The sequence below is a fragment of the Danio rerio genome, chromosome 15 (assembly GCF_049306965.1).
Source record: "Danio rerio strain Tuebingen ecotype United States chromosome 15, GRCz12tu, whole genome shotgun sequence".
NCBI lineage: Eukaryota > Metazoa > Chordata > Actinopteri > Cypriniformes > Danionidae > Danio > Danio rerio.
This window is the reverse complement of record NC_133190.1, coordinates 46,628,021-46,642,837: the sequence shown is the minus strand read 5'-3', so window position 1 is coordinate 46,642,837 and position 14,817 is coordinate 46,628,021. Positions and strand designations below refer to the sequence as shown.

The 14,817-nt window shown below is 37.2% G+C and overlaps 1 protein-coding gene across 4 annotated transcripts in view; it reads right to left on the bottom strand.

Moving 5' to 3' along the window:
• The window catches only part of naalad2 (N-acetylated alpha-linked acidic dipeptidase 2), a 46,518-nt gene that overhangs the window by 21,641 nt on the left and 10,060 nt on the right, over positions 1-14,817 (bottom strand). The window contains exons 1-5 of one of the 4 annotated variants that reach the window (XR_012390404.1): positions 14,256-14,386; positions 10,618-10,723; positions 9,778-9,964; positions 2,869-2,970; positions 139-264 (exon numbers count right to left, since the gene is read on the bottom strand). Coding sequence is in view for 3 of the 4 variants with exons in the window: in NM_200277.1 (NP_956571.1) it covers positions 139-264; positions 2,869-2,970; positions 9,778-9,964; positions 10,618-10,723; positions 14,256-14,337 (603 nt within the window). In the remaining variant the exon portion in view is untranslated. 4 annotated transcript variants of the gene reach the window in all.

Below are 14,817 nucleotides of genomic sequence, written 5' to 3'. Positions count from 1 at the left end.
TATGATCATTCTTCAGAATATATATTATAATTTATAATATCTATATTATTATAATATAGAATATATAAAAATATATATTGTACATTTTTGGGTGAACTATTTTGGTGAGCCGCCAATACCACTACAACTAAACATTACCTTATTCCCCCGGAAGATTTTGCCGTATCTGGCGATGAGGATTTTTCCTGTACAGTTTATTCCCAGCTCACGCTCCAGCTTAAAGAAATCCTCTGTCCGTCCATAATTCACATACACCAGCTCATCCTACAGATCACAAGCAAACATTTTGTGCATGCAAATCCAGTTTATTAAAAAATAAAATCTAGGCTGCATTTATAATCATTAATGCATAATCATTACAGAACAGGTAAGTGACTTTCTAAGTCGCCCTCTTTCTTTTGAATGTTGTACTGCTGTGTTTATACTATAGTAATTGTAGTGTGCTGAGAGTGAGATGGGACCCATCTTAAAGTCTTAAGACCGGAGATGGCCATCTGTTTCTAATGAGTCTCCTGTTTTCGCTACTGCAGACTACTTCAGTAAACAGAAAGAAAGAAGAAATGCCCGCATGTGATAAGGAAAAACGCTAAACACAAACACAACAGTAATCTGCTAGTGTTTGCGTTGCTTTGGCTTTTTCTGGATTAATTATTGTGATCTTCTGATTGCAACAGAGAAATACTGGGAAATCTTTGTAGACTGATGGCATTTCATGTCGTTCAGCCTTATAATCTTAAAATGTTAGCAAAATCCCCTGTTTTGTCATAACTTTAGACCAGGGGTCCGTTCTTCGTACCTCGCTTAAATGATCTAAGATGATTTGGCAGATCCGGGATCTTTTAATCTTGATAACTGATCTCTCGCTAATTTGGTTCTCCAAACAAGTTCGCGAATCAGATTAGAATATCTGGATGAACTGATCTGAGATCGCTTCATTTGTTGTTAAGGACAGATCTATCGATCCTAGAAATCATGATCAGCAATGCAACGATTGGCTGACGGCACAGCAGCGTAATGACATCATCTGATTAATATTCTATTATCCATGTGAGCAAAATTACATCAAATTAGCAGTAAACGGTTTGTTAAATATGACACGCAATAACTCCACATTTGTTGTGAGCTGCAGGCTTTACACTTTCATGTGTCAAGACAAGAGTATTCATCATGTATTTCAATGCAAATCAATGTATTTAGTTCTTCATTTAGAAAAGATTTTCTTTATTACAGTAACCGTTTTTTAATCGGTGTAAAGAATAACTGGTTGTTTCCAAAAGCATTTTGATATTGGTAAAGGCATCTGCAACTTTTGTGAAGCATCACTGGCATATTAACTGTCAAAACATGTTTATGACTGCATAAATGTATTATTGCTTTAAAAAAAGTCACATATTGTGCATTTCTATTGTATACAATTTGTACTAAAGCGATCTAAAAAGTTCATATCAATAAGTTTTCTCTTTGCACCACCAGGTGGCAGTCTTTGTACTTTCATTTCAAGGGTGCAGATTGCATACGTTTTATTAATATGTATAACTTTATTTGTTTTATTAATGACTATAACTTTATATATATAGTTAAAAAATATTTACTCTTTTCCCAAGTGTATATAACTTTTACTGTAAGAAAATATCAGAACTCGGAACATACTTTCTGTATTAACTTTGCTTGAACTGAGCCGATCTAATCCTGTTTATATGATTTGAACCTGCTCCCGATCAGGTTTGACCTAGCAGATCTGTTCCCATTACAACAACTCTCGGATCAGCTTTGAAGAACGAAACGATCCTGGATCGTTTCAAATCGTCAATATCCAAATCCAGCTAACTGAGTAATCCACGTACGAAGAACGGACCCCAGGGGTCACCAACATGGTACATTAGGTAGCCCGCGAGGATCACATGTGTTGCCCGCAGGCCTGTTCTAAAAAAATAGCTCACCATAGCGCCACTTACCAGTAAGCTTCATCTAATATAGAAGTAATCATTTAAAAATATAAATATTTGCAGAGAAGTGTTGCACATTGATACATTAAATACAGGGTATTTCCTACCCTGTTAAATCATTGTTGATAACTTTTGTGAGAATCATGATCAGTGTCTTCATATGGATGAATATTATTAATTATTACCAAAAACATAAAGTATAATTAAAAGTAAATTGAGCAAATTTGTTATTTGAGAAGTGTTTATCAAACTGGTAGCCCTCCACATTAATCGGTACCCAAGAAGTAGCTCTCAGTTTCATAAAGGTTGGTGACCCCTGCTTTAGACATTACGCTAGAGAATCATTCAAATGCTAGAAAGTAGTTCCTCATATAAAAGGGTTTTGAGATTCTCTGTAATTGATTTTCTATTTTATACACACAATTATCCTTTTGAACTGTACAAATGCAATATCACATGAGTAGCAGTGCGATGTGGCTGTATATCGTTACTGGTGGGACACTAAGGGTGCCTCCTACAACTGCCGATATACATCGCACTGCTACTCATGTGATATTGTTAATATATTTATATATATATAAATATATATATATATATATATATATATATATATATATATATATATATATATATATATATATATATATATACACACATGATGCTTCACATTGTAAAAACTGCAATCCTTTTTATTTAATTTGATTACATAACATATAGAAAGTTGAAATTGTAAATGTCGAAACTGCAACGTTTGATTAATTTAATTTGCCTCCTTGCCAAATAAAATTATTCATTTATATTAAAAAGTTATTGTGAATGAGATACACATGAATCAATTACTAACATTCACTCAGAAAATCAAGTCTATCAGTTTTATTTCTATGTTGAATGGTAAAGCATGTGTCAGTGTTAGTTTCTTCACCTCTGGTTGTCCTTTAGCAGAGAACGCGCTGTACGGAGGGACAATATCAGCCACGTCCTCATAACCTTCTGGAACCGGCTCAGCTAGAGAGGTTTTGAAGATCTGAAAGAGAGAAACAGACAGATAGACTTCTATTATGGACTATATTCACTAGAAAACATCAACGGACACACATTAATGGATTTTAACCTGTCACCATGGCATCAAAGCTGGAGTCGCTACTCACAGCCTTAATAGTGATGAGATAACGGTCCTTAAAACACACAGACACACCACAAAATCTTACTGATGCCATGAATAAAAGGAGGGTGTAATAAAGGTTCTTTGTGTGGGAAGAAGGAGGCGGAGAACCGACGCAGCACCCGCGAGACCTATATGAGACGGGCCGAGAGAAAAGGAGATGAAAAAAAAGGAGGAAAGACAGAGTAGACCGAGAAAGGGGAGAGAGAAAAAAAAATAAATTTGGGGTTCGGTTCTCCAGACACGCTGCCACTCAGTCCTCCACCAGTTGAGAGATGCGACGACGTGCTGGGAGCCCTGTGGAGGAATCTATCCACCCGTCCGTCTTCTGGCATCCGGCGGTGGCTCTCCTGGCGGCATTTCTGGTCTCCTGCTCTGCTCCCGCTTCAGTGGACGGATGCAGGCTCTGGCATCATGGCGGATCGCGGCGACTCCCCCGGGTTCTGTGGGATGGCTCCCTTCAGCACTTTCCCTTCTGGTGGTGAGCCCCGCATCCCCTGCTCCTCCCCATGCTGGGAGACGGCAGCAGGCAGATCCTTTCCTCGCCAGCCTCAGGCCGCCCCGGCACTCTGGGCAGACGAACGGGTTTCTCCCCCACTTGGGTTAACTCCCAAACACTCGCCCCCTCTCTCAGCGGCGAGGGCATCTGGACAACGCGTCCCTCCTTCTCCCGGGTTTCGGCACCACTGTAATAAAGGTTCTTTGTGTGGGAAGAAGGAAGCGGAGAACCAACGCAGTTTTAAAATATTTATTAATAACCGTGACGGCAGCTCCGAACCAAAACAAACGGACGGCAGCTCCTCACGGAGACTGCCGTCAAACTGAAAGCAAAAGTAAAATATGTCCGGCCCGGTCCTCTCTCAGCTTCCTCTGCCATCGGTCCTCCTTTTATGGTCCAGAGCTCCTTCCGTGGGATCCGAGGCAGGTGCGCACCACAGGTGTATCCACTTACGCGGTGGCCTCACCTCGTTCCCACGGCTCTCGGCCACGCCCCCTCGCCACAGAGGGGTTCAGTATGCATTCATTCATTCTTAGGCCCTTTATTATTCAGGAGTCGCCACAGCGGAATGAACCACCAACTTATCCAGCATATTTTTTACGCAGCGGATGCCCTCACAGCGGCAACCTAACACTGGGGAACACCAATACACACTCATTCACACACATACACTACGGCCAATTTAGCCTACCCAATTGACCTATAGCGCATGTGTTTGGACTGTTAGGAAAACCGGAGCACCCAGAGGAAACCCACGCCAACACTGGGAGAACAGGCAAACTCCAAACCAACAACCTTCATCTGTGCTGTGAGGCGACCGTGCTAACTACTGAGCCACCGTGCTGCCTAGATTCAGAATTAAACCTTATTTATTATTTGAGGCCTGTTTTGAGGGTTTTACTATGGTAGGTTTGCATTTAGTTTGAGGAAGCTCTTGAGTTTTTGGGCTCAAGAAGGTGGATTGGTTTTTGATTGGGGTTTTTTGCCAATGGTAACTTGCGCTACACAGCTAACTTTCTCTAAAGCAGGTTTTATTCTGGGTATAAGATTAAATGGATCCATCAGCTGTGAGTAAAGTGACAATATTCATACATTTTTGAGGCGAAATTGTCTTTTGTTACCAATAATTTATTTATATTAAATTATTATATATAATATATATACAGTTGAAGTCAGAATTATTAGCCCCCCTTTAAATTATTTTCTTCTTCAAATATTTCCCAAATGCTGTTTAACAGAGCAATGTCATTTTCACAGTGTGTCTGATAATATTTTTTCTTCTGGAGAAAGTCTTATTTGTTTTATTTGGGCTAGAATAAAAGCAGTTTTTAATTTTTTAAGCACCATTTTAAGGTCAAAATTATTAGCCCCTTTAAAGCTATATTTCTTCCGATAGTATACAGAACAAACCATCGCTATACAATAACTTGCCTAATTACCCTAACTTGCCTAGTTAACCTAATTAACCTAGTTAAGCCTTTAAATGTCACTTTAAGCTGAGTACTAGTATGTTGAAAAAAATCTAGTCAAATATTATTTACTGTCATCACGGCAAAGATAAAATAAATCAGTTATTAGAGATGAGTTATTAAAACTATTATGTTTAGAAATGTGCTGAAAAAATCTGCTCTCCGTTAAACAGAAATTGGGGAAAAAATAAACGGAAGCTAATAATTCACGGGGGCTAATAACTCTGACTTCAACTGTATATATCTTTAAATATTATATACTCAAATAGTTTTGAGTTGTCAATTAATGTTAGTAATAGCCAGGGACAGACGGAATCTGCGGACGTTTTTTGCTATTTCTGCGGAGAATTTTGGTAAAAATCTGCGAATTTTCGCGGAATTATTTTGGGAGTATTCAGCGGAATATCATAACTAAAACCTTAATATATTAAATAAAAGTAATAAATTACTGAATAAAAACTGAATAAATTCAGATTTACACATTTACTCAAGTAAATAAACAGAATTAATAATGGGCTAAAAATCTGCAGAAATCTGCGGAAAATCTGCGGAATTCTGTGCACGCAGATTCCGTGTGGGCCTGGTAATAGCTTTAAAGTTTGTCTGGAGTTTGTCATGACTCTAAGCAGGATTATTATTACTATTATTATTATAATTGTCAGACTATTCTGTTTAAATTTTGTTAAAATGGCCAGATTCTGAGGTTGAATGTGCTGGCCAGTTTGTTATTTGCCTATAGCCTTCAGTTTTTAATTATTTATTTATTTTAGGGGTTTCACCTTTATTGTAAGGACAGTGGAGATTTACAGACAGGAAAGTGTGGGCAGCAGAGATAGGGAAAGGATCAGCAAGGGACATCGAGCCAGGAATCAAACTCAGGTCTCCGCAAGCACCTCTGTGCTATGTGTCAACGCACTAACCATATTCTCAGAAATAAAGGTACGCAAACTGGGTATCTCAAGGGTACATATTAGCAGGGGCGCCGCTGGCCGCCACGGGCCCTTTGACAAGTAATCGTGAATGAAGGTGTGTGGGGTTGAGGGTAGGAGGGAGTGGGGTTGGGGACTGGGGGTGATTGCGGATGAAAGGTAAGACCTGGGGCTGGGTTGGGGGGGGTTGATCGTCTTAACTTTCCCCCCCTTGAGGCGCCCTGCATATTAGTACCTAAAATTTACTTAAGTGTTCCTCTTAAAATTTGTAGTTACTAATTTATACTTTTGAGGTACCAATATGGACCCTTCAAGAATAAATATGTTCTTGCACTAGGCTATTGGTGCCGGCTTTAAATTAATCTTAATTTAAAGTAAGTTTAAAAAGTGTTCAAAGTTCAAGTTAAAAGCTTTTTTAGGTGAAGTTTATTTATAAACTAATTTAGAGAGGAGCGTGTGCTTATGATTGATAGCACCTGGTCCTCGTTAGCTAACACTGATTTACCAATCAGACGACTCCTTAACCTCTATAAATCACCAGAGTATCTTACTTCAGCCATCTTCGTCTTGAAGAATCCCCCCCTTCCACCCCTACTCCTCCCCTTTCCTTGTCAGGGCAGCACGGAGGCTTAGTGGTTAGCACCACGGCCGCACAGAAAGAATGTCACCAGCTCGGAAACTTCCTGGCCAGGTCAGCGTTTTGCATGTTCTCATCATGTTTGCGTGGGTTTTCACCGGGCTCTCCGGTTTCCTCCCACAGACCAAAAACATATAACATAAGTAAATTGACAAATCTAAATTAACAGCATAGACACTTCATAGCATTTTAATCTACTTCCAACATTATCAAGCAGGGGAGTTCTCGAGACCTACCTGAACTCGGACTCCCTGCAATGGGAGGGAGCCCCGGGCTCGAGGATCTCACAAGTTCAGTGCTCTCTCCTGGGACAGAATGCTAAACAAGCTCCATAATTAATCATCAGCTTAGGGCAAACTCTTGAAATTGTATTATAATGCTAATCTTCTAACATTATTCGTAAAATGTAGAGTTTAAATGCACATTCATTAATAAATAGCTAGAAGTAAAATAGTATGCTAGGCAATTTAACGAAATGGTAGGAAATATTTTAGGTACATCAAAAAGTCTGGTTAAAAATACAGGGTTCATACAGTCATGAAAAACCAGGGAAAGTGATGGAATTCTGACATGGCATTTTCCAGGACTGGAAAAATTTTGGAAAATCTGAAAAACCCACAAAGTTTTGGAAAAGTCATGGAAATTAGTTTAACAAATATGTGAATGCTTAAATATGGGTTGCGTGTCTTCTTTTCTGTCCATGGCCGAACTCATGCTCTCACCTTATTAGTGCTGCGTGAGCGTTATCGGAATACATTTTACATATATATAAAGATTAATTTAAACTAAATAGATTGTTGCATGTGTTATGACATGCTGTAATAACTTTGAACATGCATTGTTTTTCTTATTATTATTTACCACGTATACAAAGACATTACATGAAATATTAGGTCATGAAAGTTTACTTGAAAGTGCTGGAAAAGTTATTGAATTTTAATAGTAAAAATGTGTATGAACCCTGAAAACAATTGTGCTTAAAATGCCTCTAAGGGTGCTTTCACACCTGTGAATCGATTCAGTTGTTCCGAAACAGAGATTACAATTGTTACATTGTTGCTCTTTGCTCTTGGAGCGGTTCGCTTTCACACTGCAAAGTTTCCAATCGGACCAAAAGAGATAAAACAAGTCACGTGTGAGTAAACTCTCCTCACATTGGTCAGAGTGTCACGGTTTATTTTGCAGCGTCCCGCTCAGCTGTCAGGAGAGGTGGTGGTTTGATGGTGATTGACAGGGTGCGCGCGCGACGTGTCTGAGGAGAGATGCGGTGTGGAGGGGTGAGAAGGGTGCGCGATGATGCCTATTTGAGGACCGGGAGGGAGACGCGAGATTACCGGGAGATCATCACTCGTTTGCGGGCATCCGGAGACTCGCGGAACTTCCCGCCCTACTCATAATTCTCTCTTCATATAGCCGTATGCCTATTACATATCCATAAAACACTGTGATATAACCGCAATCGGATCGGATCGCTTTCTCACTGCAATCGAACCGCTCCAGGGTTTGTTTCAATCGAGCCGAGACCACCTCATTCAAGCGATCTCGGAGCGATTACTTTGGCGCAGAACAGAGCGTGATTGCCCTGTTCATATATGCCAAACGAACCGCGCTAACTGGGCAAACGAGATACGTTCCGAAACAAAAGTGTAGGTGTGAAAGCACCCTAATATGCAGCGTTTAACTATGAAACGAGGTGAATAACTGCAAAAAAAGTTCCACTTTTTTTTTAAACGAAGAACCACCCCTTTCAACAGGCTGGCTTTAGGTCTGTACATACATCACATTTACACACAACACTAATACATACATGCTATTATTAAGTATTTTTAAGACTAAAATGCTTTTAATTTTAAATTATACATCCTTCAGATCAGTTTCTTTTCTCTTGAAGCACAAAGTGAATTCAGAGTGCTTTTATAAAGAACTGATGATTTTTGAAAATGGTGTATTGCTGTAAAATCTTAGTAAAATGACATGCACGTGTGTCTGTACTGAAGACGAGCATGTGCTCTTCCAGTTCATGCAACTCTTGAGCATGGAAATTAAAGCATGACTGATAATGATTTTGCAATGGCCGTTGCAATATAAGGAAGGGTGTTTTATTTGATTGCCATAACGGAGACTAAGATAAGCATTTGCATTTATGTTTTACACAATACTCACTGAATGATCCTGAAAAGCTGTATAAAAATCCTTCGATCAAAATTCATTTCGGCTTTTCTAAAAATACGCCATGTTTGTTTTTAATTGGACTAAGGCTGCATGATGTATCTCAAAATTATTGTTATCGCGATAATAGTATATGCGATATACATATCACATAGATAACTTTTAAACATTTATTTTATGCATTGGTTGTTTATGCAAATTTGACCAATCATATGGGGCCTTGCGATATTTAGCCTCGCCTCCCCAGTAGTTGCTGTTCTGCTATTGGCTGGAGCAGCCCAAAGGCGAATCCAAAGCTAAAAATTAACACTAATGGAAGAAAGGGAGACAGGAAAATGACAACAGCCAATCAGAGCCAGAATATCTGCGCAGGTTTTCACTCATTCATTGTGTTTTAAAAACTACATTTTTACACCTCGACGCAGTTTTTTTTTGTATGAATTAGAATTAATTGAACCTGAAACATATCTTTTAACTGTTTATGCTAATACCACTGCATAAATAAACGATTAAGCTAATAAAAATAGCATTTTTCTATGGAATAGTAATATCATTATCAGGCAGCACGGTGGCTCAGTGGTTAGCACTGTCACCTCACAGTAAGAAGGTCACTGGTTCAAGTCGTGGCTGGGCCAGCTGGCGTTTCTGTGTGGAGTTTGCATGTTCTCCCTGTGTTGGCGTGGGTTTCCTCCGAGTGCTCCGGTTTGAGTGTGTGTGTGAATGTAAGATTGTATGGGTGTTTCCCAGTACTGGATTGCGGCTGGAAGAGCATCCGCTGCGTAAAACATATGCTGGAATAGTTGGCGGTTCATTCCCCTGTGGTGACCCCTGATAAATAAAGGATTAAGCCGAAGGAAAATGAACGAATGAATATCGTTATCGCAATTCTCAATGACTATACTAACAGATAACCTATTTTCCCAGTATCATGCAGTACTAGATTGGACTGTGGTTGTCAGGATGTACCTCATTGCCCAGCTGGTCCACTATGGAGATGTAATTGGGATTAGTTTTATTTGGGTATGAAAGCAGCACATCGTATGGAACCAGCTCTACTGAGTCCAGCCCGAACTCCATCCATTCATTGCGTATCTGCTCTGCTAGATTCAGATTCTGCTGCGTTCCGGCCAGATGTGGAAGCCTTGTGAACTTCCTGTTTAAATGACAAACATAAACATAGACCTTAAAGCTGACCCCTTTTTCAAGATGTAAAATAAGTCTGTGATGTCCCAAGTGTGTGTGTGTGTGTGTGTGTGTGTGTGTGTGTGTGTGTGTGTGTGTGTATGTGTGAAGTTTCAGCTCAACTGAACTTTATAACTCTCTGAAATGGATGCATATAGGCTTTGATCCTAATTGTGACATTTCAGTCACTTTAAATCCAAATGAGATCTTTTCAAAAGAGGGCGGAGCTACAAATGCCTGTGTGTCAGCATAGTGGCAGACTCAAAAATAAGACTATCCTTATATGCTAATGAGATAGAGATGGTCACTAGTGGGTGGGGCTTTCCCCCTTTGATGACACATACAAAGGGAGAACATCAAAGTGTTTCAGCAGATTGTTTTCATCAAGTGTGACTATAACAAATAGAAATAATGAATTTTTAACATTAGATGCTGGTTATATTCACAGATTGTTGCCACACAACTGTGTTTAAACTCCTTATAAAAGTGATTTTTGCATAATAGGCCCCCTTTAAAATAATTTCTGCTAGCAAAAACAACTAAAAGGCTGTGTTTTGGAGTAGATCTGCACTTAATAATCAAACTAATACAAGTGCATTTAAGAGTATTGTTTAGTAAGGGCACCTGAGATGATGTTTAATATTCTCTGCATGCATCTCATCCAGAAAGTCGCGCAGGAAGCTTTTTGATGTGCGTTCATGATTGACAGAAGAAGGTCGAGCAAACCAACCTGAGAAACAGACACATGTTACAGTAAACCATGCCTGAGGAATATTGCAGATTATCTGTTTAATATGCATAAATTCTGACTGGTATATTGAATAAATGATCAAATACAAATGCAAAAGCTAAAAGTCAACATAAGCTAAGCGATCAACACATTTAGGCTTTCTACATCTTTAGATTAATGTATTTTTGTGTTTTTCCATGGGAATTTGGTATTTAGAGAGTAATTTCATAGCAATTTAACTTATGCTTTGTTAATACCCTGCTTGCTACTATTTTGGGGATTTAAAATTACTTTAAAAACGCTTTAGGAATATAAAAATATGCATTTTAAAGAGTTATTTTATGCAGATTTACTAGTTCAATAGAATATTTTAGAGAAGAACCAACATAAACAAGACAAAGGCATACAAATGGCATTGATCAAATATCTTCCATAACATTTAGAGATTACAAAGTGTTAAACAGAGATCTGGCAGCTATATTATATATATTTATTTATATATTTCCAAGGCTGTGTTTGCATGTGAACAATTATATCCAAAATAAAAGTATACTGAACACCAGGATTTGGGTAAAGAACTATTTAAAGTGAATGTTTTGCCACACCTGTCCTGAAAGTATTCAAGAATGTGAAATACATGAGATCCGGACAGGTGAGACTTGCAGGTACCAGACAATTTGATTTTAACCATTAAACACCAAGTGACTGCTAATTCTCAGTATTTGACAGCATTGTTTTGCTTTTTGTTTATTTAAATTGCGGTTTGAAACTTAAAACAACTTAAATCTACTTCAATCGCAATAAGCTTTGCGTTAATAAAATAAATAAAACTAATACAGGTGCAGAGACTCACCAATAATAAACCCAATTAATAAGAAAGTACTTGCTAGCATTCGGGGATTCAAAATAACTCTGAAAAATGCTGTAAGAATATAAAAATATGCATTTTAGAGAAGGACCGCCATAAACAAGACAAAAGCATAACAACTGCATTGATAAAATATATCACATAACATTTAAAGTTTATAAAGTATATAATACTGATGTGGTATAAACTGATATAAACTGTGGGACTCTTGAAAATATATAGATTTTTCCACATCTGTGTTTGCATGTGAACAATTTCATCCAAAATAAATGTCTACTGAACACCTGGGCCCGGTTTTTCAAAAGGTTTAATCCGGATAAAATTGATCCGGATTTAGTAATTCTGTTTTTGCGATCCGTGATCACGTTATCCAGCTTACTTTTTGAGCCAGTTTTTCAAAGCAACATCGGATTGGATCAATCTGATCTGGATAGGAACTTTTCAGGATAACTAAATCTGGATAACCAGTGCTCAAACAGCATAGGACATCACAACGTAGAACTATAGATATGTAAAGAGCGACAAGTAGAATAGCCAGCGTGGGGCCAATATAACTTTATTTTTATTTGAAATGAAAACTAAGAAAATTTAATAATTATTAAAATAATAATAATAATAAAAACAAGAAAAACCGCACCCCATCCTCTTTCAGCATTCGGCTCATCTGAGACCTACAACACTGTACATTGAGGATATTTATAATAAGTTTCAAATATAGATGTAAATAAAAAAAAAGACTTAATGTCAAAAACTCCACAATAATTTCAGACTTCCTCATCTGATGTGGAGAGAGCAGCTTGTCTGAGCGTAGCCTTTGGGAGGCGAATCTCAAGTCATTGGCCTTGGTTTGCTGCAGTTTGGTCAGAGTCAGTTGTTTCTCTGCCAGACGAAGCTGTGCTTCTGCCCTTTCAGTCTCTTTTTGCAATTGTTGATAGTGATATCAAAAATCAGCGATTGCCATTCTTTGCCATTTTTTTTTGGTTATTCTGTAATCATTGCATGCACACTAATAAATATTCTAAAAACAAAAATATTTTCCATTGTGATATATATATATATATATATATATATATATATATATATATATATATATATATATATATATATATATATATATATATATATATATATATATCTCAATTATTGACAGAATAAAATTAATTGTTTTTGGTCAATTTTGACAACTGTTTGGGGGATTATTTTATGAGGTCAAGCTATTTCTACTTTGCTGTATGCATACTGAAAGGCTGAATACATTAAAGTCTATACTCACTATAGCCTGACAGATGAACAAATAAAATTAAAACCTTATAATTAAATAGTATATCTCGTAAGATACTGCATGATCCAAAAATAGTATTATTTTATACATTTTTTAAGTTTTCATTACATTTTGGGCATGAAATCCACGCTAAAACCACCCTTCTGATGGGATCAGTTTAATCCAGGTTTTTTGGATCAAAGTGATCCAGATCCTACAAATAAGGTCTGAAAAACCCAAAGTAAAGGTTTGATCCGGATCAAAACCAAGATTGGATTACGTGATCTAATCCGATTAGGTAATCCGTTTTTTTCTTTTGAAAAACCCATTTTCAAGATTTGATCCAATCCCTTATCCAAAATCCCAGTGGATTACTTTTGAAAAACCGGGCCCTGGATATAGGGAAAGAGCTATTTGAAGTGAATGGGGTCTCTCAAGTTTTGCCACACCTGTCCTGAAAGTATTTAAGTATGTGAAATACAGCAGGTGAGACTTGCAGGTACCAAACTATTTGATTTTAGCGATTAAATACAGAGTCACTGCTAATTCTCAGTATATGACAACAGTTATTGGCTTTTTCTTTGTTTAAATAGCAGCCTCAAACTTAAAACAACCGAAATCTACTTTAATCTTGATAAGTTTAGCATTATTCGAATAAATAAAACTAATACAGGTGGAGAGACTCACCAATAATCAAGCCTATTATGAAGAAAGTACTTGCTAGTATTTTGGGAATTAAAATTACTCAGAAAAAGGCTGTAAGAATATAAAAAATATGCATTTTAAATAATTATTTTTACTATTTCAATAGATTATTTTACAGAAGGACCACTATAAACAAGACAAAAGCATAAAAACTGCATTCATAAAATATATTACATAACATTTAAAGTTTATAAAGTATATAATACTGATATGGTAGCTATATATATATATATATATATATATATATATATATATATATATATATATATATATATATATATATATATATATATATAAATATATATATAAACTGTGAGACTCTTGAAAATATATAGATTTTTCCACATGTCTGTTTGCATGTGAACAGTTACATCAAAAATAAATGTATACTGAACACCTGGATATAGGGAAAGAGCTATTTGAAGTGAATGGGGTCTCTCAAGTTTTGCCACACCTGTTCTGAAAGTAAGAATGTGAAATACATGAGATCTGGACAGGTGAGACTTGCAGGTACCAAACAATTTGATTTTAACCATTAAACGCAGAGTCTCTGCTAATTCTCAGTATTAGACAACATTGTTTTGCTTTTTGTTTGTTTAAATTGCGGTCTTAAACTTAAAACAACTTAAATCTACTTTAATCGCGATAAGCATTGCGTTTTAAAAATAAGTAAAACGAATACAGGTGCGGAGACTCACCAATAATAAAGCCGATCAAGAAGAAAGCTGTAATGGCTGTTAGCCGGCAGATCCAGCGGATTATTTTATCCTCAGAACCCATTTGACTAAACGCCGCTCATAACTCGTTGAAAGTTGGAGAGCTAATACTGTCTGTGGGGGGAGAGTGATGTAGGCGTGTTTTGGTTTGGGTTAGTTCATTTCAGCGAATCGGTTCGTTTGAGTGAACATGATTCACCAATTCACTTGATTTAGCGAGCGTAAAAGGGTTCGTTCATAGATGTCGCCGTGCAGAAATTTCACAGGTTTATGAAGTGAGATAAATATTTGGCTGTTGGTTGCTGCTGAAAATGACCTTTTAAATTAACAGAAGAAGAACATAATGATGATTTGTTTTTCTAATGAGTAAAAAAAACCTGACCTATCCTTTGAGGATGGGAACTTACTAATGGGGTATATGCAAACAGACTTTTAATTTTCAGCCAGCACAACGGCTTCCTGTGAACTGTCTTTCCAAAATTGCCACGTTTAAGATCTGTTTATTTTAAAAATAAGTGATCTTCAATGCCTAATAGATATTTAA